The sequence below is a fragment of the Mustela putorius genome, unplaced genomic scaffold, assembly GCF_011764305.1.
Source record: "Mustela putorius furo isolate JIRA1106 unplaced genomic scaffold, ASM1176430v1.1 tig00000827_pilon_pilon_pilon, whole genome shotgun sequence".
Classification (NCBI taxonomy): Eukaryota; Metazoa; Chordata; class Mammalia; order Carnivora; family Mustelidae; genus Mustela; species Mustela putorius.
In genome coordinates this window covers 8,265,153-8,292,999 of record NW_025421489.1, presented here as the reverse complement: position 1 = coordinate 8,292,999, position 27,847 = coordinate 8,265,153, and the positions used below count along the sequence as shown (strand labels likewise).

Here is a 27,847-nt window from a genome sequence, read left to right as displayed (position 1 = left end):
TATTTAATTTTATCCTGTTGTACTGAATTTATAAATTCGTATTTTGAAAATTTAGAAGTTCATTGTAGGTTAGCGAAATGAATGCTGGGGCTCGGTGGTGGGGAGAAACAGGGAGACGATGATAAAGGTTCCAGACGTTTAGCTCTAGGATGAGTAAGCTCTGAGGATCTAAGGCATCATGACTGCAACTGACAATGAGGTGTTCCCACACTCATTACAAAAAGACACCACGTGAGATGATAGAATGTGTGAATTAACTATCACAACGTACATGTTTATATCAAACCACCACGATGCACACTCTAATTATCTTACAATTTCCTGTGTCAGCTATATCTGACCAAAGTTGGAATTTTAAAGGTAAGACAAAATAAGTCCTAAAAATCATATTCACTATTTAATACTTACGATGTTTGGCAGACCTTATTTAAGTCTATATTATATGGCCAACTCGCAAATGCAGGAAGATATCAGATATGCTCCTTTTAGGACTCGCTAGGTCAGCAAGCTTTAGTTTATTTTTTTTTTTTTTAAGATTTTATTTATTTATTTGACAGACAGGGCTCTGGGATCATGACCTGAGCCAAAGGCAGAGGCTTTAACCCTCTGAGCCACCCAGGCACCCCAGCAAGCTTTAGTTTAAAGAAGAATTGGGTGAAAATTTGATTAACCAAGCAAGGGCCATTTATTTTGGCCATTTTTTTTTTTTACCTAAATTAGTTGTGAATCTCTTAGAGATTATAACTAGAAGCTCTAACTAATTTAGACTATTGTATGAAGTCTCTTTCCTCCAGCATGTTTAGTGGAATATAAATTTTTGAACTGATAGTGGTAGGGCTAGACTAAGTCATTAGCCTCTCTGTAGACCAGTTGAACAACCTCTCTTTAAGTTGGAAGCTTCTAAGGCTTCAGGCATATCAAGTCACTCAACCAGTTAGTTAAATGGCAGCAGAGTTGGAACTAACTCCATTCTACTATCTCTGAGTCTAGCGTCCTTTCGGCTTTATTGAATATACTTCCAGGTTTTACTAGATTACAGAAAAGACCATACTCTTCTGAAAGCAGTAAGAGAGCACATTCATGGTGGCCATATTAAAACTGAAGTTAGCATGGTGGACAAACCAGATGTTCTATACTCGTTCTAATGGGAAGGCAAATATGATCTAGAAATCAATACATTGGGTACCTTCAACTATTGCTCTAAGCTGCAGAGAAAATCAAACAGGGTCTTGTGACAGAGAATAGCTCTACTTTGGTCCCAGAGGTCAGGGCTTCTCTGAGGAGATGAGTTTACCTGAATGATATAAGAGGGAGGCAGCCATGTGTCTGTCTACGGGGAAAGCATTCCAACTAGTCAGAAGAGCAAATGCAGATCCCTGACACCAGAATGCATGTGGTGCAGTCTGGGGACATCAGGAAGGCCATTGTGGCTTCTGCTGTGGCACCGACGGGCAGAGTGAGGGGAGATGAGGTCAGAAATGTGGCTAGGAGCCAGTTCTCACCAGCCCTGCACATTTCAGCTGCACTGAGAAACGATTAGAAGATATTAAGCAGCGGAGCAATTGAAATGAATTCGTGCTTTAAAAAAGACAACTTTCAGGGCACCTCTGTGACTCGGTCAGTTAAATGTTGAACTCTTGATTTGGGCTCAGGTCATGATCTCAGGTTTATGGGATCGAGCCCCGCATCAGGCTCCACGCTCAGTGTAGAGCACAGAGTCTGCTTGTCCCTCTCCCGCTGCTCCTCCCCACCCCCCACTCATGAGCTCTCGCTCTCCTGCTCTCTCTCATATAAATAAATGACTAAAACCTCATAAAACAAGAGACAACTTTGGCTATCTGTGGAGGTGGGACAGCAGCCATGAAGTGAGTTAGGGGCTATTGCTAGGCAGGTCACAAGAGAGGCAACAAAGGTTGGCTTGAGTGGACAGGACTTGCCAATGAGTTTTTGGTCTAGTCACAGGAGGACAGTGGTGCTGTTCACTACAGTGTGCAGGACTGGGGTATTGGGAGTGGAAGAAAAATTCCTTTGGAAGCAAGTATGTTTGAGCACACTACTGGAAGTCATGGGAATGTGTCTAGCTGGTGCTACATGTAAGAGCCTGGAAATGAAAGACCTTGGATATTTAGGACAACCTCACAGAAACTGGGAGTAGGGAATAATGACTCCCTTAAAGCAGGTGAGAAGTGAAAATTTCAGGAGGAAAACCCATAAGATGGCATGATAGAGCAAGCCTGGGAAGATTAAGAATTGTGGGTGTGTGTTAGGACCAGGGGTATCTCAAAAACACAGTGCAAACCCAGCGCTTGATGTAACCTTCTTAATCCCCAGCCCACACCCCATCTGGCATAATTCAGTGGCGGTTCTTTTAAAGGGAAATATTCAAACATTAAACATAATACATTGAATTGCATAGGTTCATTCAATTACTATAGAGAATAGTCAGTGGATTTTCTTATAGATCACTCTGGAAAGACATTTAGTAATAAGGAAAGAGAGTTTTATTATGTTAAATGCAGGTTGCAAGTACCAAAAAAATTATAAAATATGCTTTTTTGGAGTCAAATTTACAGTAGAACGGATCCATGGGGAAATAAAAAGGTCAAAGGAGCCCCCAAGACACCCTCTCCTTCTTTTATTTTTCCTAGAATAGTCTGAAGTAGAAGTTTTGATGTAGATTAAAATTACTGTGGCTCTTTGTTAATAACAGTACTCAGGAATATTTTCAAGTCTGTCTTAGCCAATAGTGAGGGAAAGCAAATGGTGGAGAAGAGAGTTCCTTTCGGCTCTTGTCAGTTGTGATATGTTTGAAATTAGAACAATGTCTCAGAAAGGAAGTTGTTTGGCCAGTGTAAGTTCTTAACTAAAGATAAATTGCGTAATATATTTTTAAAAAGGGGGGGAACTCTTTTATCAAGGAGGGAAGAAGGTCAAGAAGCTAGCTGAGTTCCGTCACTGCTAGATTTTTTATGAAATAAAAAATTTCATAAATTTTGATTTGAGTGGCTCTGATTTAAATGAAGATTCTGCCTTCATCTGCCCCTAGATGAATTAGGGCCAAGTTGATAACAGACTACTTACAAGAATAAAACACGAGGAAAGAAATTGAACGGTGCAAGTTTTGGGGTCAAATAGTACGGATATGGGGGAAAAATGCTTTGTTCTTGCTCCTATTCTTCTGAATCAGTAACCAGTAGAAATTGATTGGGATTTGTTGCCACATGAAATAATAAATAAATAAATAAATAAATAAATAAATTTATTAGTGACAACAATAAGTTAGGCGGAAACAAAATTCAATTATAAATGTGACTATTTTCATTTGGGTTTTTGTTTTTTTTTTTTCTATGGCATTTGGAATTGTCTCTTGTTTTTATTTCTTGAGAAAAACAATGTGTTTGGCTGTTATTTACCAAAAACACATGCGAGGTTTAGAGTGTACACACACGTTTGAGTTTTGTTTTGCTGTCCTGATTCACTGTCTGGCTAACGCACGCCATAATTATCCATATTTGTACACATATCGTGGCCTTTTGTAATCAAAGATGACACCATTGATGGCACAAGCTCTAAATGGGGGTTTGATCAAGGAAGTTTTTTTCACAATCCTTGCCCGTTAGATAAACAGTCTGGCCTTTGAAGTCTGGAGTGGCTGCTCAAAGTACGTGATTTCCAAAATTTTGATCTTTTTGTTTGTTTGTTTCCTGGCAACATAACATATTTCTACTTTGCCCCCCACCCCCAATCCAGAAAGTTCCGCTGCCGTTTTAAAGTTTAGAACAACAAATGGGACTGTTGTCTCAGATTAAGGATTCAGGGCTATTGAAGCTCTCCTCCCTGCCTTCTGTTTATGTAGACAGATAATAACAATTCTGAATACAAATACAGCAAATAAAGAGAACCCTTCTCTTGGCAGATTGGTAAGCATGCCTCTTTGGTTATAAAAATAGCGCTCCCGGAGTTCTCCAGTTCTCATGTCAATTTCATGAAGCCTTTTTCACAGTTTAGCAAAGACAACTTGGGGTGGGGGTGGGGGGGGGAGTTGGTAGGGGTATGGTAGAAGGGAACTGGAAACAAGCTAATGCAAAAGATTAGTGGTGTGAATGCCAGTCCCGACTGCAGAAACCTTTGATTCTTCCATCTGAACTGACACCAAGCTAGCCTGTGGTCTCCACGGGCTCCTCCAGTAGAAACTCATAGTACAACTGGGCACTTGGCTGAGCTCCCAGGGGCTGCCTCTGAGATGTCCCCAATTCACAGCGGTCAGCTTCCCCTGTCCCTGCCCTTTGCCTTTCCAACTCTCTATCCTACATTGAGGCAACCTGGCGTAGATCTAGATATGGTTTGAATTTCACAGGACGTTAAAGTGCTTCTCATTGATAGCATTGATATAAAGGACACCTTCAGATTTCTCAACCTCAGCACTATTGACCTATTGAGCTGGAAAATTCTTTGTTGTGGGAGACTTGCCTGTGCCTTATAAGATGTTTAGCGGCATCCTTGGCTTCTACCCACTAGATGCCAGTAAACCAACCACCCGTCCCAGTGTGGCAATCAGAAATGTCCCTCGACATTGCTAAATGTCCCCTAGGGGCAAAATCATTCCCAGCTGAGAACCACCCAGTTATAGCAAAGAAAACTAACATTTCTTTGTCGTCTCTGATGTGCCAGATGTATTTTAGAGGTTTCATGTAATCTTGACAATTCTCTTTTCATAGATTAGGAACCTGAGGGATGGCAAGGATAAGTGTTGCTATTGTTTCCTTTTGTTCTGGGTTGTTCTCCACACATCCCCCACCCCCAGTACTTAACAATGAAAATGCTTTGTAAAACCAGGGAAGTTATCTTATACCTAGAAAAAACAGAAAATGTCATTTTTAGTATTTTTATTCTATACTATATATTTTAGACATTATTTATTCTTTGTATCTTAGACATTCTGTAAATTACAAACACTTAGCTTGAAAATTTATCATATGTATGAAAAACTAAAAAATCACTATTGGAGGGGCACCTGGGTGGCTCAGTCGGTTAAGCATCCCACTCTTGGTTTCGTTCAGGTCATGGGATTGAGTCCCACACAGGGCTCCGCGTTCAGCGAGGAGTCTGTTTGAAGATTCTCTCCCTCTGTCTCTCCCCTACTTACTGTTTCTCTCAAATAAATAAATCTTTAAAAAAAAAAAAATCATACGGTACCTAATGGGTCCGTCAGTTGAGTGTCCAACTCGGTTTTGGTTCAGGTCATGATCTCGGGATTGTGGAATCAAGCCCTGCCCTGGGCTCCACCCTTAGCTCAGAATCTGCTTGAGATTCTCTCCCTCTCCCTCTGCCCCTCCCCCCACCAAATAAATAAATACAATCTTTGAAAAAAATAAATAACTACTGGATATTGACTAACCCACCTAAATTAAGGTCACCTACCCTCTTAACCCTGGAAAGTGACCAGATTGTCTTGGGTTTGTCATTTCTTCTGGTTTCTGGAATGATAAGCTGATCTAAAATCTTGCATGCACTTCTGTTATCACATTCCTGGCTTGCACTCTGAATAGTCTATTTTTCCCTGATAACCTGCATTTCTTATACTGTCTCTTCTCTCTGTTTATCTTTGTCTTCCCAGAGACCTCAAGAAAATATGCCTCGGTCCCATTTGAAAGGGGAAGAAGGAAATCATATTTAATGTGTGAAAAAAGTGCTATCCCTGTAACAGGGACGTACTGTTGTTTAGTATTAAAAAACTTATAGGTGCTTGGAAAGGCATTGAAATTGGCTTGCAGAATTTCCATCTCCTCCTTTTCAAACCCCAGTTGTTTTTTGCTTACCTGAAATTAACATCAGTGACCGATGTTTTTCTATTCTAAGTATATCTTAGTGGCGCTGTATACTAATATGGGCTAGACTTGGAAAGCTAGTAATCAAATATGCCATTGTCAGAGACATTGAAGACCAAGTCTAATTTTCCAAAAATTTCAGTATGTTTATCACAAATAAATGTACCGTGAATGTGTTTCAAAGATTTTTTAGTTTATTGAGGAAACTGGGAGGATGGTAAAACCAGTTTAGAAAGATTATGGGAGAGACCTAAGCATTTATAGTTGTTGAAAAAAAGACACAGGGCTAAGATTGTTAAATTAGGTACAGAACTGTTAACTACTGCACCAGGCAATAAAACAGTTGTGGGGTGGGGGGAGAGGCGGTTATTTTTTATACTAGATGGAAATCATTAGCATTTTTACTGGATGAATTTGTTTCTGCTCATCAAATCATCAGATCCATTGGCATTCCTATCAGGTTTTTGAAAATTGATTTCTACTCTTACACATATATAAGATATTGTAATCTAAAGTAAATAGTGAGTTAAACAAAGGTTTCTAATTCCTCTAGAAAATTGGATAACCCTTGGTTGTCAGTTAGACACTTAATACTTTTGGGGGGATCAGAAAAATAATATAAACCTATCATGAAAAGTTTGAAAATACTTTTTTAAAAAAATATTTTATTTTTTTATTTTTTTGAGAGAGAAAGAGAGAGAGTGTGTGTGTGTGTGTGCGCTCACGCACATAAGCCAGGGGAGAGGCAGAGGCAGGGAGAGAGAGAATCTTAAGCAAACTCTCCACTGATTGCAGAGCCAGACACAGGGCTTGATCTCAGGACCCTAAGATCATGATCTGAGCTGAAATCAAGATGCGGACACTTAACCAACTGAGCCACCCGGGTACCCCAAAATACTAAATTTTTTTAAAGGAGAGAAAAAAAACGTACCCTCAACCCACTACCTAGATGCAACCACTATAAATAGAATTCATGTTTCCTTACAAGTTTTTCCTCTAAATCATTTTAACAGCGGAGTCATTATTATAGAAAAAAAATGGTAGGCTATTCTTTTTCTTTTACTTATTCTCACATATCATATGTATTTTGTCGCAAATGAAAGTGTCCTATAAACATTTTAATGTCTATATAATGATTTGGCATTTTTGCCTCATTCTGTCCACTGTTTTTTCTAATCCTAAAATTATTTCTTTATTATGAATAAATAATGCACTTAATTATGACATTTTTAGTTACAAAAAATACATAGAAAATAATATAGTGGCGAGCGGTGGAAGCACAACCTAGTGTAAGAAATAAAATATCACTAGTAGAGTTTCCCCAACCTTCAGTAATTCTTCCAAAAGGACTCCTTTCCTGATGTAACACTCTCCTGCATTTAGTCCTTTTTCACATTTATTTCTATACTTTCACTACCTACAGAAAGCATGAAGTATTTTCAGATATTTTCCAACTTTATACAAATCATATCATAGGTTCTCAAGGTATAAAGGTCCTACAACTTGCTTTTCCCTATCGACATGCTTGCTTTGATTTAATCCATGTAGTTACTCATAAACCATTTACTCTCCTTGTTGTAGGGTCTCAGACCTTGTTTATCCACTTTCCTGTTGCTACATGTTGGATTTGTTAACAGGTTTTTACCAACATCTCCAAAGTTGCTAGCGACGTTCTGTGCCTACTCTGCCGCCCTGTGTGCCTGTGTGAGGGACAGGAGGGCCCCCAACAGGCACGGTCACTAACAACTTTGCTGCCCTCACCTTTCTCAAAATCACAAACGTGACTGTCCCGATTTATACTCCCACCCACAAAGTCTGAGAGTCTAGTTACTCTGCTTCAGGGGCTGGCAGACCTTTTCCATGAAGGAGTAGCCCAGAAATATTTCAGCCTTGGTAAGCTACATGGTCTCTCTCATAACCTCAACTCTGCACCTGTCAAGCGAAAGCAGCCATCAGTCATCCTCTTAGCTAGCAAGTTACGAGTAATGGGTAGCTGCTTAGATATGGCCTCGGGCTAGAGTGTGCCAACCCCTGTTTGACGTCCTCACCAAGGTCTAGAATTTCAAAGACCTTAAATGTTTCTACCCAAATGGGTGTGAAATGGTAAATTGAGATTTTCATTTGTATTCCCAACCAGCAGCAAAGCATTTTTCGTTTCTTGGCCACTTGGGTTTTTCTCTTCTGTGGTTTATTTATTCATATTTCTTTTCCTTATTCTCTTATTTTGTGGGTCTTTTCTTTATTGGCTTTTAGGAGCTCTTTCTGTCTTCTGGATAGTAATCCTTTGTTACATGCTTTGCAAACATGTTCTTAGAGTATAGTGGTTTTTGTTCCATTTTTTAAAAAGTCATCTTTGGATGAAAAGACGTTTTCAGTTAAAATAAAATTAAATTTATCCAAGCATTTGGCTTTGTGGGGGGAAAAAATGTTTTTTTCATGCACGCGGAGAATGTGAAAGGTGACCACAAAAGAAAGAGATCACTTTCTCGTATGCGAGGGAGGAAATATTTTCTCCCATCGGATGTGAGCACAGGAATGTCCTCACTTGTGTTCCAGACTTTTTTTCACAGTCTAGTAGTTTTCTTGATCACTGACCGCTTGTCCAGTTGTGCAATCTGTTGTATCGTAAAGTATCCCGAAGCACCACTGTAGCCAGTGTCGCCCCAAGGCAGGCATCTGACATTGATGAAACGTTTGTCGGTTTCACAAGTTCACAGGCTTTGCTCTTGCAAGCCAGCTGACGTAGCTGGGAGGAGAAAGAGACCCTCCCACTTGTGTTTGTTAATTGACTTTGATGAGCTTGTCTGCGATGCCTAAATGGTTCCAGAACAGAGAGAGCCATTATAATCTGAAGAACTTTTTAGAAAGTCACACTGGCTGGCTACAACTGCGCACACCTCCAGCCAGCAAGGAAAAGGAAAGCAGTTGATGGATATGCCGGTCAGCAAAGCCACCCTTGGCTGCCTTGAGCTTTTTAACTGAGTTCTTGCCCCTGTGAAGCACATTCTTGCTCTCTGGAGAGCTGGGTGCACTTGGAACGGGGCTGGCATGCTTGACAGACGCTTCATGTCTCCTCAGACTAAGTACATCATTCCTGGGGTAAGCAGGCGGGCAGGGAGGCAGGCCAGATGCACGGTGTGGTTTAAAGAGAACAGGAATGTCCTTGATTGTTAGCGAGCTCAAGCTCAATCACGTTCGTCGCTTCACTTTTTCAGAAGTTTCGCTTATCATGCCAGAAATGTCATTTGCAGTGCGATTATGTAAATGTTCCGGAGCGGTTGAAGCAAGGAGAGCTGAAACTCTGGTTTTAAACTGTATGTAATTGAGATCAGTATCGTAGCTTGTGGCAGAGAGAGGGAGAGACTGGGAGACACTGGAAAATGGAAATGCTTTCTCCAGCTGTGGACAGTGGGTCCCTTACGCAGAGCACTGACAGTCTGGACACTTGCTGCTTGCTTGCTTTTCTTTTCTTTTCTTTTTTTCTTTCCAGAAGCCTTTCTATGTAAATCAAAATGATTTGACTTTCTGCATGGATGCAAATTCAGAGTTCGTTGCTTGTTTGTCACTTCAAAAATGTGTGAATTTAATGAAATACAGAAATGGGAGTCTAATGTTTTTAAAAAAAAAAAAACGTAAGCATAGTGCTTTACCAGATAAAAACTGGATGTTTGGGTCTTTCGATTTGGAATGGATCTTTGAAAGTAAAGATCACATCATTATGGGGCCCTTCGAGGGAAGTTTTCAGAAAAAAACAGTCATCGCGCTAGAACCCAAATGTAAGGCAGAGCCTGTAAAAAGAAAAATCCTGAGGTTACAGAGGTCTGTGCCAATAGGACATGAAAATATCTTTTTAAAATCAATAAAGTACAGCTTGCCTAGAAATTCTTTCCAAGGTACCTCTTCTGTTTCCGGCTCCAATACACCCTAAGTTCATCTAACCAAAAAAAAAAAAAAAAAAAAAAAAAAAGAGAGAGAGAGAGAGAGAGAGAAAGAAAGAAAGAAAGAGAAAAGGAAAAATCCTTACTGAGAAATACCTGTGTGTGGTAATCACTTGTTCCGTCTTGTATCAGATGAAGGCATTAGCACAATCAGGCAACTGTGAGATGAGTCGCTTAATCTAGGTGCTTTTAATTATCTTTTGTTATATTTCATCTAGAATTTTCTAAGCACACCCTTTTCCTTGCTTGTGCTTGCCCCCCGTTAAATGTTGTGTGCCACGGTTCTATTTCCTAAGACTCTGCATGGCTGGCTCTGGGCACACTAATTCTAAAGCTATCGCTCGCCTGTATTTTAGAAATTATTCAATACCTGTTTGTTCCCAGGGGCCTCTAGAATCATCCTTCCCCGTAAACTTGCCTGCTGTCTAAGAATGTGATCGCACACAAAATAGCTGTTATGGTTGTTTCTGCAGAGGAATTCTCTTGTGAATTGGGAAAATGTATAATTCTGACCCCCAAATTGCTAAGTATCCTAACACATTCCAGTGGTCATTTTGAATATTTTCAGCAGTGAAATATGGCACAAAAATGTCACAGTTATCTAATTGGGAAGTCAATCTAGATGACTTCAGAATAGTGGAGTGGTTTATCGTAGAGTTAATTTCGGTTCTGTGAAGGATGATTGGGGAATCCACACAGGGACGATTTATCCTTTTAAACTACTTTCTCTCCCCCAGTCCTAGCTCTTTGTTTCCTGTGACCTAATCATTTCTCATTTTAACTAAGACCAGTGTTTGAATAGGCTGGTAAACACGTGGATTTTTCCTTTAAGGGTTAAAGTTTAAAGTAAGTCCTTACAAAGACTATTCTCTTTCCATTTTATACCTTCATCCCGTCAGTCTCAAAAACTCCCCAATGATGACAGAAGCTAGTTTTTCAATTTGGACAATAATATAAAGGAAGATAATTTTAAAATCCATATATGTCTGTGTATACATTCGTGTGTGCATGTATATATATTGTGGAATAACTTTTTAGGAGGCTGAAGAAGCCACATGGCCCTTATTTTTGTTCTAACCAAGTATGTTTTCAGCTTTTCTATCAGGGGTACTCCTTTAAAATCACTGCAAATCCCAAACACACAAAAACACATCTAGAAACCATACATTTAATTCTTATTTTGATGAAGGTGAAATTAATCAACTAGTAAAAATTGATACTGATAATTACTTTTTCACTATCAAAGGCAAAAAAAAAAGATTCTGACTAGTGTTAAGTGCATTTGTTATCTTTTTATGAATGCTGGTATTGTTGCATTAAGTTTCTTGAACTTGAATATTCTTTATGACTGAAATTGTGTGCCCAACAGAAATGACCCGTCAGACTTGTGTAGGCTTTTTTGTTTAGTTAACACATTACCCACAATTTCAGTTTTTCTGACTGTGGTTAAGAGCAAGTGTTTGGATCTGGTCAAACTTGACTTTGACTATTAGGCCATTCCCTTAATAATAACTGTACGATTGGGAAATTTTGATCATCTCCAAATTATAAAATTAAGAATATTAATATCTGCATTTCCAGTATTTGTGAGAATTTTTCTTTAAAATCATAATGCATAGATACTGTTTAGCACAGTGCCTAAGTTATTGAGGGAGCGCACTTGCCTGTCTGCATTTTCTACTCTGCCTAATAATGAAAGAACTTAGCTCAGAGATCCCAGACCATGATCTCTAGAAGAGGCAGCAGGGGAAATTTCTAAGCTGTTTTTGATTTGCATATTGGAAGAAAGAGAGATTAAAATAAATAACAGCCCTGCAAAGTGGGACTCCTAAGTGGTTATCTGCGGACCTGGGATCAGAGGGCCAGGAGAAGGCACGTGCAAACCCACCGGAAACGATATGCAAATATTTGAGTCTATGTATACATTCTCATTTTCTAGCTTTCACAGATTCTCACTGTGGCCCTCAACTCCCAAAGGGTAAAGCACCAGACCTCCTAAATGACGACCAGCCCAAAAGAGCAAAAAAAAAAAAAAAAAAAAAAAAATCAAAAGATAAAGGAGGTTAAATGTTCTAAAAAGTCTAGTAATTTTTGAATTATTATTCCTTCTTTCTCTTAACCTTTCTATTGCTAAAGCAGTTGGGAAGGGGAAAAGAAGGGGACATTGACGGGAGCCGTGTATCCTGCAGGGGAGGAGAACTTTCCCTTTCTTCCCTTCTGGGTTCTTTGGCTGGTCTCATAATTAAATTGACATGAAACAGATGAACAGGAAAAAAACAAATTTAATTGTGTACATACGGGAACCCATAAAAATATGAGACTCAAAGAAATGACCAAAGCAGGCGGCTGTTTCAGAAAAAGAAACAATACATTTTTGGAGAACTGACAAAGCAGGGGTTCGGGCTTGAAGTCGCAAATTAGTGAAGATGTAACAAAGTTTGTTCATACAGCATTTTTGGCCTTGAATTCCCCCTCTCTGGGGGTAAAGACATTTTCTACCCTCCTGGTACAGGGTGGGTGTCTTCAAATGGGAGATTTATTTTCTGCTCTCAGGGGGACAAAGGAGGTTCAGAGTGTCCTTGCACCAGCTGTTTCTTGAGTAACTTTAATTCCAAATAATGAGTATGCTGAAACTGGCATATTTTGGGGTGGCCTAGTCTGTTCTGCAGGCCCGCCTTTGAAATCCCCAAGGAGTTTCTCAATTCAGAGGTTGAGTTGGTAGATTGCTCTAGTATTTTACTGAATTGGTTTTCTTAGTCTTGAAAATAAATCAATTAAAAAAATTTTAATTGAGGTATAGAGGACATACAATATGATGTTAGTTTCAGGTCAGCGTAGTGATTTGACATTTACATACACTGTGAAGTGCTCCCCGTCGTAAGTCTAGTTCCATCTGTCACCATGCAAAGTTGTGACAATATCATGGACTGTGTTCCCTGTGCTGTGCTCCACATCTCAATGACTTATTTATTTTAGAACCAGAAGTTGGTACCTCTTAATCGCCTTCATCTATTTTGACCACCGCCCCACCTCTCTCTGCTCTGGCAACCACCCGTTTGCTCTCTGTATCCATGAGTCTGTCTCTGGTTTTGTTGGTTTATTTATTTTGGTTTTTAGACTCCACATATAAGTGAAATAATACCGTATTTGTCTTTCTCCGTCTGACTTATTTCCCTTAACATAATAATACTCTGGAGGTCCATCCATGTTGCTGCGAATGACAAGGTTTTGTTTTCATGGCTTTTTCTAAACAAATGTTTATACACACATGCACACAAACTCACCGTATCTTTAGCCATTCATCTATTGATGGACACACTTAACTTACTTCCATTTCTTGGCTATTGTCAATAAAACTACCATGAACATAGGGGTGAATATATCGTTCTCAGTTAGTGTTTTCGTTGGGAGGGGGGTAAATACTACAAAAGTAGAATCACTGGATTGTATGGTATTTCTATTTTTAATTTTTTGAGGACCTTCCTGCTGTTTTCCATAGTGGATGTACCAATTTACATTCCCACCAACAGTGCACGAGGGTTCTCTTTTCCCCACATCCTTGCCAACACTTATTCTTTCTTGTCTTTTTACTACTCGCCATATTGACAGGTGTGAGGTGATCTCTCATTGTGGTTTTGATTTGTATTTACCTGATGATTAGTGATGGTGAGCATCTTTCCATGTATCTGCTGTCTGTATGTCTACTTTGCAAAAATGTTTACTCAGGTCCTCTATCCATTTTTAGATCAGATTTTTTAGGGTATTGAGTTGTATGATTTTTTGATATTTGGGTTATTAACACCTTATCAGATTTATCGTTCACAAATATCTTCTTGTTCAGTATTTTTTCTTTCCTTTTGATGATGGTTTCATAATTAGGTATTTAGAAAGAGACATTCCTCTGGAAACAAAATAAAAATGATGGTTAATGATTAGAGTAAATTATAAACCTAGTCAGAGTTCTATAGGTCATCAGTTAAGACTTCTAGATTGAACTCAAAGCATTTTCAGATAGAATGAGGACAGGCAGTAGCAATCGGACAGATTTCCTAGTTTGCAGTTGGGATGTCTCTGGTGATTTTCATGAGCAGCCACACCACAATAGGCATGAAGATGGTTTATACAAGAGCTGTTGTGGTGATTTCCCTGAAGTTCATACCAAGTTGTCCAACTTTAGTTTGCATAGCTTTAGAAAAAGAGCAGTTTTACTTCTTAGTGATTCCAAGTCACGGAGTGGGAGAAAATTGGAATTTTGGAAAATTGGAAGTCGGTTATTTTGGAACATTGTAGCCAGATATTGGAGAAAACTAGAAGCATTCAAATCCAGTTAGTTTATAATAGAAAACATAAATCAATTAACGGGACTGGAATCTGATATCCAAAAGGGTTTATTTATAGCTTTCCGTTGAAACAGATTTTTTCTCGGGGCACTTACCCTTATTTCTATCAAAGATAATCAAAGTAAGACTAATGTTTTTCAAAAAAAAAAGTCTAGTCCCATTATACTTGGCCTGATTATTTACATTAAGTGCAGCAAGAATAGCGGTTGACCATATGGACTTTTCAGAGTTTGCTTTGCTGAAACATTTTTTCAAAGATTTGTTTATTTATTTGAGAGGGAGGGGGAGAGAGAGAGATAGAGAGAGAGAGAGTGAGCAGGGGGAGGGGCAGAGAGGGAGGAGAGAAAATCCACCGGGAGGTCAGTAGGGAAAAAGAGTGATTTTTTCATTTTTGTACATGAGTAGACTTTACTAAATTGCTATAGGTCATAGGTAGCTGAAGGAGGGCTGTGGAGGAGAAGGGAGGGAGTAGAAAAAGTTTTCTTTAAATCTCAAGAAATAACTTAAAAAACCCAGAGGTATTTCAAACAAAAAGTCAGGAAAATCATAATCATCCTCATCAATTCATTTAGCCCCATATAATTAATTATTCTGCTTGAATTTAGTGTTTCCATTAGTTCTGGAAATTCTTTTTTTTTTTTTTGTTAAAGATTTTATTTATTTATTTGACAGAGATCACAAGTAGGCAGAGAGGCAGGCAGAGAGAGAGAGAAGAGGAAGCAGGCTCCCTGCTGAGCAGAGAGCCCGATGCGGGACTCCATCCTAGGACCCTGAGATCATGACCTGAGCCGAAGGCAGCGGCTTAACCCACTGAGCCACCCAGGCGCCCAGTTCTGGAAATTCTTACCCAGTTCAGTGATACGGTCTTTAAGTTATCAGAAACCTCTCTCCTAAAAAAGAAAAGAAAAAAAAAGAAACCTCTCTCCTAGAGTACTTGTCAGAGTCCTTTGCATGAACCTCTCATAACTTTGGTTAAAGATCTGATGAGAGTTCATTATAATGCGATTGACAAGGAAATTTGGTTGTCTCTGTAACATACATTTTAAAATAATAACTAGAGGAGCACCTGGGAAAACTGCTTCTCCCTCTCCCACTCCCTCTGCTGTGTGCCCTCTCTTGCTATGTCTCTCTCTGTCAATAAATAAATAAAATCTTTTTTAAAAACTAAAACAAATAATAACTAGAATTACGACTGATCGCATTATGCCAGGTCACATCATAGTTTGAGGAATTTCATACAATTTCTAGAACACTTACATTTATAATTTCTGTATATATTTTTGTCTAAAGAATATTTAGCATCACTTCTTATTTGACAATTTAACATATCAAATAAGCATAATTAGTGTAATATCTCTCTTTTTATAAGGGTTGGGGGAATAACTCTTTTGAGATAGTCTATGAATCCTATACAAAATCCCAAACTTAGTTTGAGGTCAGAAAGACTTCATTTAGAATTTGATTTGGGAAAGCTTCTTCAAAAATATCAAAAGGTTTTGGACACTTGACCAAATAGGATTGTGGAACATTACAAAATTTAAGACTTAATGTGCTCTTTAACCAAACTTAAACAATAAAAGATTATAAAAACAAATACAGAAGGTTACACAGTTGTGAGCAAAACTTTGTTCATTGATTATTGAGAAGATTCAGTTTTCTTAAGTAAGCAAAGATGTGATTAAAACAAAATGGAGATCAGGAAATTATTTTTGTTTTGTTTTGTTTTAAAGATTTTATCTATTTATTTGACAGAGAACACAAGTAGGCAGAGAGGCAGGCAGAAAGAGAGGTAGGGAAGCAGGCTCCCTGCTAAGCATAGAGCCTGATGTAGGGCTCGATCCTGGACCCTGGGATCATGACCTGAGCTGCAGTCAGAGGCTTAACCCACTGAGCCACACAAGCACCCCAAGAAATTATTTTGGTCAGACATATAATCTTTGCTTTCTAGGCAGATTTACTAAAAGGTAGAAAAAAATCTCCCATGGTCTCATAATCAGCAGCAGACCAAGAGTCCAAAGAACTTTGTCCCTTTTGCAGATGAAAGAAAATTAAGATTTATTTTTACATAAACACCCTATTAAAGCTTGTTTTTAAAAACCTTTATGTTTATAATTCAACGTTAGCCAACTGGATTGCACAAGATAAAATTCTCTCCCTCTTTCTTTCTGTCTCTCTCTTCCCAACTGCCTGCTTCCATTTCGTTTGTCCTGTTTCCCTTTTCCTCATTCTGAAATAGCCGGTTGTATTTTAGGACAAAATTAGTGTCTTTTAACAAAAATGCATGTCCATATCTGATACTTTTTCTTGCCCCAGAAGATTTTTCACTTTTCTTGCAAAAAGATTTGTGTCCTTTATTACTGCCACTTGATTTATTATGCCTCTATTTTTTAAATTTTTAAAAGATTTTATTCATTTGAGAGCAAGAGTGACAAAGATAGTGACAGAGAGCATGAGTGAGGAGGAGAGGGAGAAGCAGGCTCCCCACTGAGCAGGGAGCCCCACGTGGGGCTCAATCCCAGGATCCCGGCATCATGACCTTAGCCGGAGGCAAACCCTTAACGACTGACCCACCTGGCACCGCTGTATTTCTATTTTAATTATATTTATTAATTAGAATTCATTCTTAACTCTTAGAAACTGTAACTTCTAATAAAAACTAAGAAGTAAGCAATTATGAACTTTGTATCAGCATACTTTAGATTAGCAAAATTGTGAATACATTTTATAATTCTTAGAAACATAGGCTTCCTCATAGTTTAATTTTTAAGTGTGGTACACATTTACTAACAGACTCAAATATCTTTAGTTCCTCTGTAATAAGCCAAAATTGGGTAAAACTTCTGTTTGGTAATTAATGTTTCAATAACCTGTCTTAGTTAGAAATAATCTAGGTAATACAATAAGACAATTGTTTAGAATGAGAGCTCTCTAAAAATAATTTTTCTTCAAATACATTTTTCCAATTCTAAGATCCTTCATGTGCCCATCGATCAGTAAGATCTTATATTTATCTCAATAGCAACTCAAACCAGTAAGCCTTTTTATGGCTTCACCATGGATACAAGCAATGTCCCAAAAGAGAGTTACAAAAGGGGTAGCCTTTACAAGACCCAGAAAATCACTCCCAGAGTTAGCCTAAGAAAACAAAGACCTGGGACACTTGGGTGGCTCAGTGGGTTAAGCCTCTGCCTTCGGCTCAGGTCATGTTCTCAGGGTCCTGGGGATCGAGCCCTGCATCAAGCTCTCTGCTCAGCAGGGAGCTTGCTTCCTCCTCTCTCTCTCTGCCTGCCTCTCTGCCTTCTTGTGATCTCTTTCTGTCAAATAAATAAATAACATCTTTAAAACAAAACAAAAGAAAAAAACAAAATAATTTCCTGCTCTCCATTTTATTTTAATCACATCTTTGCTTACTTAAGAAAACTGAATCTTCTCAATAATCAATGAACTAAGTTTTGCTCACAACTGTGTAACCTTCTGTATTTGTTTTTATAATCTTTTATTGTTTAAGTTTGGTTAAATAGCACATTAAGTCTTAAATTTTGTAATGTTCCACAATCCTATTTGGTCAAGTGTCCAAAACCTTTTGATATTTTTGAAGAAGCTTCCCCAAATCAAATTCTAAATGAAGTCTTTCTGACCTCAAACTAAGTTTTTAGGCCAAGAAACAATAAGTTTGTGAAGAATTAGCAAAGCAAAGAGGTTTGGGCAAATCAATGAAGAAGTAACAAGGCCTCAGATTCCCGATCTCTAGTCATAAGGGTGCCTTCCCCGTCCTGGTAAACAGAGTGTGTTCAGGTGGGGGATTTGTTACCTGCTTTCTGGGGGGACAGAGGAGGGTCAAAGAATTTGTTCTGCCCCAACTGTTTATTAAGTAACTTCAAGTCAAAAATTCCACTTTGGAATTTTTGGAGGTGGACTGTTCTGCTGTCCTTCAACTCCTGTATGTCATAAAACAAATAAATGGTCTCAGGCTACAGATTTCTGCATCATTTTTCAGGGATAAATTGCACTTACATGGAACCAGAATGTTATAAAGCCCTGGTGGCTAACATCTGTACATGGGGCTGCTCTAAAGGATCATCACAGGGATGCTGGCTTTATCACCTGGAGCTGTCAGAATGTGGGATTTCACCAGGCCCCACCAAACAGTCGGTTCATAGAAAAAGATAATTTTGCACGATTCCAACAGAGAATCGCCCAAGTATTTTTGTTAAAATTGAAAAAACTTGAAAGAGAACTTTACACATCAAAGTCACTAATTAAAAGTGATTACTACTGGAGGCACCTGGGTGGCTCAGTGGGTTAAAGCCTCTGCCTTCGGCTCGGGTCATGATCCTGGGGTTCTGGGATCGAGCCCTGCATCGGGCTCTCTGCTCAGCGGGGAGCCTGCTTCCCCCTTTCTCTCTCTGCCTACTTGTGATCTCTGTCTCAAATACATAAATAAAATCTTTTTTTAAAAAAGTGATTAGTACTGAGGCATCTGGGTGGCTCTGTTGTTAAGCATCTGCCTTTCAGCTCAGGTCATGGTCCCGGGGTCCTGGGATCGAGACCTGTGTTGGGCTCCCTGCTCAGCGGGAGGCCTACTTCTCACTCACCCCCTCCCCCTGCTTGTGGGGTCTCTCTCTTTCTGTCAAATAAATAAATAAATAATCTTTCCCAAAAGAGTGATTAGTATTAAAAACATTACGTATTATGGAGCTCCTGGGTGGCTCAGTTGGTTGGACATCCAACTCTTGATTTTGGCTTAGTTTGTGATCTTGGGGTCCTGAGATCCAGCCCCAAGGCTGGCTCTGAGCTCAGTGGGGAATCTGCTTGAGAATCTTTCTCCCTCTGCTTCCGCCCTTCTAACACCCACCCCTACTCATGGGCATGTACCCGTGCGCTTGCTCTCTCTCTCTCTTAAATAAATAAAAATATAAAAAATATTAAAGGAAATGTGTATGTATAGGAAACACCACCATCTCATCTCTTTGGGTCAAATATTTTTGTTCTGGCAAGTTATATCCCAGTTGTTTTCCATGAGCTTACATATTCTTATGGTTGTAACCATAGTGTACAAACTCTTCTGGATTCTGCCTTTTCCTTCAGCTGTGTTTTGAGGTCACTTTTTAAATCACAGCCTGATACAGTAGTGTGCGGATTTACCATAGTTTGTCTAAATACGATGGTCATTTATTTCTTGGAATTTTCGTGCATTTTATACTTTTGTTTTTATAGATAAATCAATCTGTAATAACAATTTTGAGCATCTGGCTTTTGGTTCTGTTAAATAACTTCCTTGAGATGAAGTCTCAGATATGGAATTCACATAGTGAGTGGGTTTGAATGTTCTTATGTCTCTGGCTTTGCTTTCCATATCTCTTTTCAAAATGATTATACCAGTTGCACATGCCAACACAGTGTGAATACTGTACTAACTTCCTAACAATACACCCCACATTAAGTATTAATAACTACTTGAAAACATAACAAATGGCACAATGTCTTCATTTCTATTCAGTAGACTTCTCGCAAAGGTGAGTATTTCACTGAATATTTTTAAATTCTTTGGATCTGTGTGTAAATATTTTATTCGGTTTCTAGGGTTTAGATTCTAATGTTATTTTTATTAGTTATATATTAGTAGAATTACAGAATAAACTATTAGACAGTGTTTTCCCCTGCCCAGTCCCAGACATCAATATATTTCCTTTTGTACAAACTGATTCTACATTTAGATTGCATCACCCCGCTGGTATCACTAAAGGGTACACTTGTGTGAGACAATAACATATTGGGTTTGATTAAAATCAACTCTACACTAGTCAAAAAGATCAAGCCTTAATTTTGGAAAGTGAAAGGAAAAGCTTCAACTTTGTTTAGACATCTATCTGACTTTGTACAGAGAGAGAATGACTCTCCACAAAATAACGTGGAGACCACATCTGACTCAACCTGTAGTTATTATGAGGAGTGTATTCTGTCTCGGCTTTAGGTTCCTAGATTTTGCACCATCGAGGAATAGGTTATCAGGTTGTTGATTCAGGGCTGTCAGAGCTCAGAAATAGCCCTGTACCCTTAGAACTTCCCACAGGGATCCCCCTTAAGTCACCATCCCAGGGCATGCAGTCTCCCCAAATCTTCCCATAGAGTTGGAGAACTAGAACTTTCTATACTCTTTCTTGGCAAGGAAACTGCTGTCATTTGGACTTTAATGTTATCTATTAACTTTATAAACAGTGCTTAATTGTCTTCAAACCTTGGTCCAATTATATAAGACATTGTTTTGGTTAGAAGCATTCTAGGTATCAGAAAAAAGAAAAATCTGACCCCTGATATACCCAAGTTCCTTGTCTGTGCCACCAACGCACCTGAAGGTTCCACACGCTCTGCTACAGATGCCCTCTTCTCAGAGTCTGATTTGAACCATCCTGGGCCGCATCATCTCAGTTCCTCAAAGACTGCAGAAAATGGCCTTGATTGGAGAGAACACTACAGGATTTGGGAACATGATTAGATGAACAGAGCTCACTGCACTGAAAGGAGAAGAAAAAGATATTTTTTCTTGGTTGTAGCTCTTGTGTCTTCATTTGGAAGCAAGTCTATTAACATCTGTAGGTGTGTTTTCTCACCTACAAACAGAGTAATAATTCTCTCTGCATTCCTCCATTTTGGAGGTTGTAAAGGTCCATGGGGTGGGGGGTGGGGGTTTACAAAAAGTAGTTAAAACATCAGTATAGCTGTTTCTAGTTTGGTCTTCCCTCTGAAGCCCTAGGGATTGCTTGAAGACCGTACCTTTGATATCAGTATGCATAAAATCCAGTAATCTAACCTCACATCATACCCCCCACACACATTTTTTCTTTTTCTCCTTTTCCTTTCTCTTTCTTTTCTTTGGGGGGGGGGTCTCTCTTGTCCTGGCATCATGTTATCGTAGCATAAAAGCTGATGAGCCTGAGGTTCTGCCTTGCTGGGTCCAGGTTTATGACCACTTTCATGACTTACTTTAATAAGGTTTAATGTTCAATAAAAACACATGCTTGAAAATCTTTTCAAAGCTAAGTGCCACATAGATGGGTTCTGTGAGTCATTCACAGCTCTGCCTCCAAAGCTTTTACAGTGGACTTTCATGGTAGACTGAATAATTAATGTTAATTGATGTTTGCGTGTTTTGTTTTGTTTTTTAAATTAATTATTTATTTATTTGACAGAGAGAGATCCCAAGTAGGCAGAGAGGCAGGCAGAGAGAGAGAGAGGGAAGCAGGCTCCCTGCTGAGCAGAGAGCCCAATGCGAGACTCGATCCCAGGACCCTGAGATCATGACCTGAGCCGAAGGCTGAGGCTTTAACCCACTGAGCCACCCAGGTGCCCCTGTTTGGGTGTTTTTAAAAAAGCCTCTGCACATGCACTCGAATATAACCACATGAAAAAGAAGTAACTTCACGATATTGCCAGAAATACTAATCACCAGCACATGATATGCGTTGAGTGCTACCCAGATGAAATTAAATGAGATCTCTTTCATGGAGGATCTTACCATTTATTCAGATAGTATTAACAAGGTTAAAAAAAAAAAAAAAAAGATGTAGGCACCTGTGCAGATACTGGGACAGAAAGAACCATGAGTTTCTCTACAATAGAGAGAATAAATACTTAGAGCATCCCCAGGGTAAAAGATCCATGGACAGTGCGGAAGTTGTGGAATTCAGTTCAGTGTAACAGTAGGAAAAGGATAGGTTTGTGCACCGTCTCTTGAATGTGATCGAGTTGACTTACCTGTGTCTTTCGCTATGAAGATCTAAGACAGTGAATGAGGCTAAGTTTGAGCTCAGGAAAAGTTGAGAGCTTAAAGAGCTCTCCAACCTGCTTCTCTTCTCTTGTGTCTCCTGTGAAAGGTAGGAATCCAAAGGCCATTGTAGAAGTCACTACAGGACTCAGGGTTCCCATGAGAACTGTCACATGACTGCTTCTGTGTAACTGTTGAGAAACGTGGTGCTGGAGCCGGAACAGCTAATTGTTAGAGACGTTGAAGGTTGTTTAAAGAGAGCCCCAAAGAACAGTGGTTTCTGGGCTCCTGGTTAATAAAGCTACCTTAGCTAATGAGGGATCGTTTGTGCGAATAATAAAGGGTCCCCGTTGCCGAGGCAGTATCTGCTTTTGGTTTAAAAAAAAATGTGTGTGTGTTTGTTTAATTTCTACAGCTGACTGAGGGGCCTGCCTTCTCTGGGGCTGCTTTTCATTCTCACAGCGTAAACCTAGAACTCATAATGCCATTAAAATGGAAGGCGTTATGCTGAGTGAAGTAAGCTGCAGCAAGATGGCGGATCTATGCATGTTCCGCCTAACATGAGGGACCTGCAGCAGGCAGACTGCCAGAGCCAGAGGGTAGAATGGCGGTTGCTGGGAGCTGGGGGGAGGGGGAGGAAATGGGGAAGTGTGTTTCATGGGGACAAGGCTTCAGTCTGGGATGATGGAAAGTTCTGGAGATGGATAAAGTTGATGGTTGCACAACAATGTGAATCTACTTTTTTTTCCCAAGATTTTATTTATTTATTTGACAGAGACACAGCGATAGAGGGCACACAAGCAGGGGGAATGGGAGAGGGAGAAGCAGGCTTCCCGCCGAGCAGGGAGCCCGATGTGGGGCTGGATCCCAGGACCCTAGGATCATGACCTGAGCTGAAGACAGAAGCTTAACAACTGAGCCACCCAGGCGCCCCAACAATGGGATTGTACTTAGTGCCACTGGTCTGCGTACTCCAAAATAACTAAAATGTTATACATTTATGTTTCTCTATTTTACCACAGATTTTAAGATGCAATTAAAGGGGCGCCTGGGTGGCTCAGTCAGTTGGACCTCTGACTCTTGGTTTTGGCTCAGGTCATGATTTTAGGGTCGGGGAATGGAGCCCCACCTTCTGCTCCCCCGCTTGGCATGGTAGAGGCTGCTTGGGATTCTCTCTTTCCCTTTCCCTCTGCCCCTTCCCTTGCTCAAGCGCTCTATCTCTCCAGAATAAATAAACAAACAAACAAACAAATAAATAAATAAAATGCAATTCACAAAGAAGCTTGTAGTAAGCGTGTATGTTGAATGAGGCCATATGCCGTGTATGTATTATTTAATCCTCACAGCAACCCAGGGAGGTGGACCCATGACCATCTCTCCAGGTGAGGCATCTGAGCACAGCCAGGAAGGTATCAAGCCGAGGGCTACACAGGTACCAGCGGCAGAAGCAGGGAACGCCGGTCAGGGGGCAGCTTCTCACATGCACACACAGACCTGCCGGTGCATGACTTCCTTTTTCTTTTTCTCCCCTCTGGTAACTGTGCTCTTTAGCGCCTAGGCCCCCACTGCTATTGCAGATTTCTTTAGGGAATAGGGGCATGGGTTCATGAGGCTCCTCCTGGACATCTGAGCCCTGAATGTACAGCAGCAACAGTGAGGCTGCCCGCCAGTCCTCCAGGAGTCAGCCGGGCACCCCAGACCTTCTGCAGACCAGCCCCACGCTCCTCCCTTGGAGTTCATGAAAATCACACACTACACCTGCTACCACCATTGGTTCTCAAAATTAACTTGTGCTTTAAAATCATTTTAACCCTCTCTAAATGAACCACTTTCATTTCAATGGTTTTTTTTTTTTAATCTTCCAGAATAATCCATAAGGGGGGGGAAAAAAAAGTTGTTTTTTCCTTATCATTATGTCCCAGCTACTTTTCAGAAAAACAAGAGCAGACTCATTCCCACAGGGAATGTATGTAAAAGCCAAGTAAAGATATTTTCGTAAAGACTATGTTTATCCCATTTTTTTTAACTTTTTTTTTCCTGAAATCTGTCTTTATAACCAGATTTCACTAAGGTTTTTGTTGGTGTTGTTGTTGTTGTCAGTTTGTTTATTTTAGGGTATGTTGCTTTGTTTTGAGATGTTTGTTTTGCACTTAAATGCTTTGGACCACGTATATTCTCTATCCCATCATCCTGGTGAATTGCAGATTAGAAGACTATTGTGGAATAAATTAAGTTACGTAAAATGAGCAACAAGGTGGTTGGGGGACTGAGCTAAGATATCTTTTGCTGATTCTGGTGATCATTGCCTCTTTACGCCATTTTACCTCTGTTTTTCAACTGGGTGAAATGATGAACCTAAATGATGATACTTCCGACATCCAGAAATTTCAGTGTCTTTCAAAATCTTGTCGGAAACACATGCGATTCAAACATTCCCACTTTCTACCTTTTTCTTTTTATCAGGGGAAACCAGCTGGCCTGTACCAGCTGAGAGAAATCATTTCCAACCCAGTATATTTGCATGACTTCCTCTCTGCCCTTAATCTGGAACAAAGGAAACAAAATAATAGGCCAACACAATGAATCAAATCAAGTTCTTAATTACGGAATTAAGAAACTTTTTAACATAATTTAAGAGTCCAGGCTTGTGTTTCTTTCAAAGTTAACTCTTATTGGGAGCTTTTTGCTAATTAGTTCAACAATACAGTACGTCGAAATGCTGACAGTTTTTGCAAACCTAAGAAAAATAATTATGACACTTAAAACACAAATATAGACGTGCCAAATTTCAAATCCTCTGTCGTCTTGCCGCTTTCTCAAGGGTGGTTCAGTTTTTCCTAATTAAGGACTTTTGACCAGCTCGCAGGGCTCTGACAGATGATATTTCTACAGGTCTGGTTGTTTCCTGTGCATTCACTGAAGTGTCTGAGCCGAACAAGGCAGGACTGGCCTCATTCACCAATGATGTCTTCTGCCTCAAAGTCCACTTTAACACCCAAGTCCGTCTCATTAGACTTCATTCTTCCCCTTCAGAAAGATAATGTCTCCTTATTTGGTATTCATGTTTTCTTTCAGATTGCATGCATTGAGATGCTCTTTTACATATCCTGTCTCACTACCGGGCTCCTCTGTGAAGCTGGGGAGGCAACATGGCATCTGGTGCTGTTCATTCTTACAACACCAGAGAACATAATTGCTTTATCGCAAGATAGCCCGTGTCACCACCGTACGAATGTTCTTAGGCTAAGGAATTTGGTCAGTCCTAACGTTATCATGCGAGTGTACTGAAGTAGAGAGCCGTGGGATTGATAAATTGGGAAAAGAGAAGAGTAGCCAGAAAAGGGGAATGATAAGCAAGTACATTGCTTAAAAGCATTCCGAGAGTTCCAGTTCTAAGAACTCTTACTCACTTTATTTTACTGCCTGCTGGTGGCTTTGGAAGAGTTGCTCTCCCTTAGATGTGTCATTTTTCAATAATCTATCCTCAATTGTTATACGAACGGCAGGAGGATACATGGATTTAGTTGGGGAACTATTTATTTTAAAGATTTTATTTATTCTAAGAACTCTTACTCACTTTGTTTTACTGCCTGCTGGTGGCTTTGGAAGAGTTGCTCTCCCTTAGATGTGTCATTTTTCAATAATCTATCCTCAATCGTTATACGAACGGCAGGAGGATACATGGATTTAGTTGGGGAACTATTTTTTTTTAAGATTTTATTTATTTATTTGACACAGAGAGAGAAATCACAAGGAGGCAGAGAGGCAGGCAGAGAAGAGGAGGAAGCAGGCTTCCCGCTGAGCAGAGAGCCCAATGCAGGGCTCGATCCCAGGACTCTGGGATCATGACCTGAGCCAAAGGCAGAGGCTCAACCCACTGAGCCACGCAGGCGCCCCGGCGAACTATGTTTTAAGTAATCCTGAAAAAAAAATTTCTTCATGGCATTTCATCATCGTTTTTAAGGGAGAACATTTTATATAAAATATCCAGCACAATGTGAAATTATTAGTGTTTTGGGTGTTCTCATCTCCTGAGTAAATGAGTGAATATATAAATTTGTATCTACGAGGGGTATATGGGGGCATATTTTGAATTTCAAGCCCACATTATCTGTAGCAAAATTATAAATTATTCTTCTTATTCAGGAAATGTTATATTTGGGAGCAGGAAAATGGGATCTATTCAGTTAGAGGATCATGAGAGATAAAAATCGTCTTATAATTTCTTTTTTCTAAGAGATACCGTTCTTAAACAATAATATAACTTCAGTTTTAATTCTAGATGATCTTAAGTTTTCAAATTAGAATTGGAATTTTTAAATGTATGACTCTGGATGAAATCTGTATTTTTATGTCCTAGGAAAAATCTTTCTTAGGGGCATGTCTCCTCTCAACTGTTTTCAGTTCACTGATTAGATGATATAAACTGAGTGTGTAAGGGTTCCTTTTCTTTACAGTGGACTGATCTGTGTTGATTTAGTGTAAGGTACACATCAAAGTAAAATGACCTGCAAAGACATCTGAAACTAATTGAAGGGAAAAAGAGAGAATGTAATGCTCCGGGGATTAACGAACTACTGACATTTCTTACTCATTGGCATCTAGTTTGAGAGTATGGGTTTAGATTTCCAGCCTTATTTCCCTTAAAAAAAAAAAAAAAATTCCACAGGCTGCTCTCTGGCAGTTGAGATCTTTGTATTAATCCTACTTATCCTAAAAGATCTGTTTAGTCTATTAACTCCGACAATATCCATTATCTATGTCTTTGCCCAGAGATGTTACAATGAAATATTATGAGCAAAGTCTTATTTCTAGTACAAACAATAAATCGTTCTAGACCTTCATCAAACTCTTAAGAATTCTGGTTCATGTTTTGAAAACTCTTGGAATTTCTTAATGCCAGCAAGTGGCTCATAGCCTGATGAGTACTCGATTGGTGTCAAAATGGAATGGATGTTTCTTTAAAAAAAGCTGGAATAGGCTTTAATTAGATGGGTGACATTAGACACATCACCCAGTGTCTCTGAGAGTCCATTTCCTTATTTTTCCAATCAAGCCATCATGACATGAGCCCTATATGGGCCTCGAGGATCAAATATAATCTTTGTGTAAGTCTTGAAAATAGTGAAGTGCTCTGTGATGATAAGGGGTTAACCATTTGACAAGCATCTGTTAAGGACTGACTTGTCTTTTTCCTCCTGACCTGAGCCTTTGCTCGCCTACCATCTGACCAATCTTGGGAACGGTCTCCTTGGTACAATTCCAAGACCTTCTCGTTGTGCCTGGTCCTAACCCCCCAGTGCACCCTCCATTCCACCTACCCCTCCGCTGCCTTGCTCTGCCCTTAAAGAGGCCCAGACGCTGCCGGAACAGTGCTGGGGATAGGAAGCAGGTGGCCCATACCCACGCAGTCGCCATGGGGCCTGAGGGGAGCTGAGTGATGTCACAGAGTAGGCAACTGTGTCAGGTGCTGCTGAGGGTCTAAGGCTGTCAAGATTCTGTGGTTTATCTTGTTTTTGTGTCTTGTTTGTTTTGCAAATTGTATCTCCAGACACCTTGGAGCCAAAGGCCTAAGAGCGGAGGAATGGGGGGGGGACTTAGGAGAAGGAAGGCAGAGCAAACAGTAAGAGATAGCGGCCTCTGAATCTGAAAATAGGTTCATTATCTACATATCCTACACATGGGATTGGCAGGATTCAGAGAATCAAAATATAACACACCCTTGGACCGACGCGTGGTTTCTTTCTTCAGGAGTCACTTCTGAAGGGAAGATGTGAATAGTGTGTTTCAGGGGCTTCGGTATTTCCACCCCCTCTTGTTGTTGGAGCTTTCTGGATTTTTGGATGCTAGATAAAGAGCTTCTGTTCTGTAAATCTTACCTGTAGCTGTTCCTATCTACAAAGGTATGAACCTAATTAGAAAAGTCATATTAAAAAAATTTTTTTTTAAACGGGGATTTCCATATATAGCTAACCA

General features: G+C 39.7%; 1 protein-coding gene and 1 long non-coding RNA gene across 6 annotated transcripts in view; one reads left to right on the top strand and one right to left on the bottom strand.

The window, feature by feature from the left end:
* CACNB2 (calcium voltage-gated channel auxiliary subunit beta 2) overlaps window positions 1–27,847 on the top strand; it is a 380,199-nt gene that overhangs the window by 188,796 nt on the left and 163,556 nt on the right. Inside the window, exon 1 of one of the 5 annotated variants that reach the window (XM_045085012.1) lies at window positions 7,052–8,927. The exons of the other annotated variants lie outside the window; for them this stretch is intronic. Within the exon in view, the coding sequence (XP_044940947.1) occupies window positions 8,877–8,927 (51 nt within the window). The 5' untranslated portion in view covers window positions 7,052–8,876. Of the gene's footprint in view, window positions 1–7,051; window positions 8,928–27,847 lie in introns of those variants that run through there. 5 annotated transcript variants of the gene reach the window in all.
* On the bottom strand, window positions 12,048–27,289 carry LOC101674244. Its single transcript, XR_001180268.2, has 4 exons — window positions 27,193–27,289; window positions 20,457–20,621; window positions 13,417–13,667; window positions 12,048–12,524 (listed from the first exon to the last, which is right to left on the bottom strand). It is a non-coding gene; the product is annotated as an uncharacterized LOC101674244 (long non-coding RNA).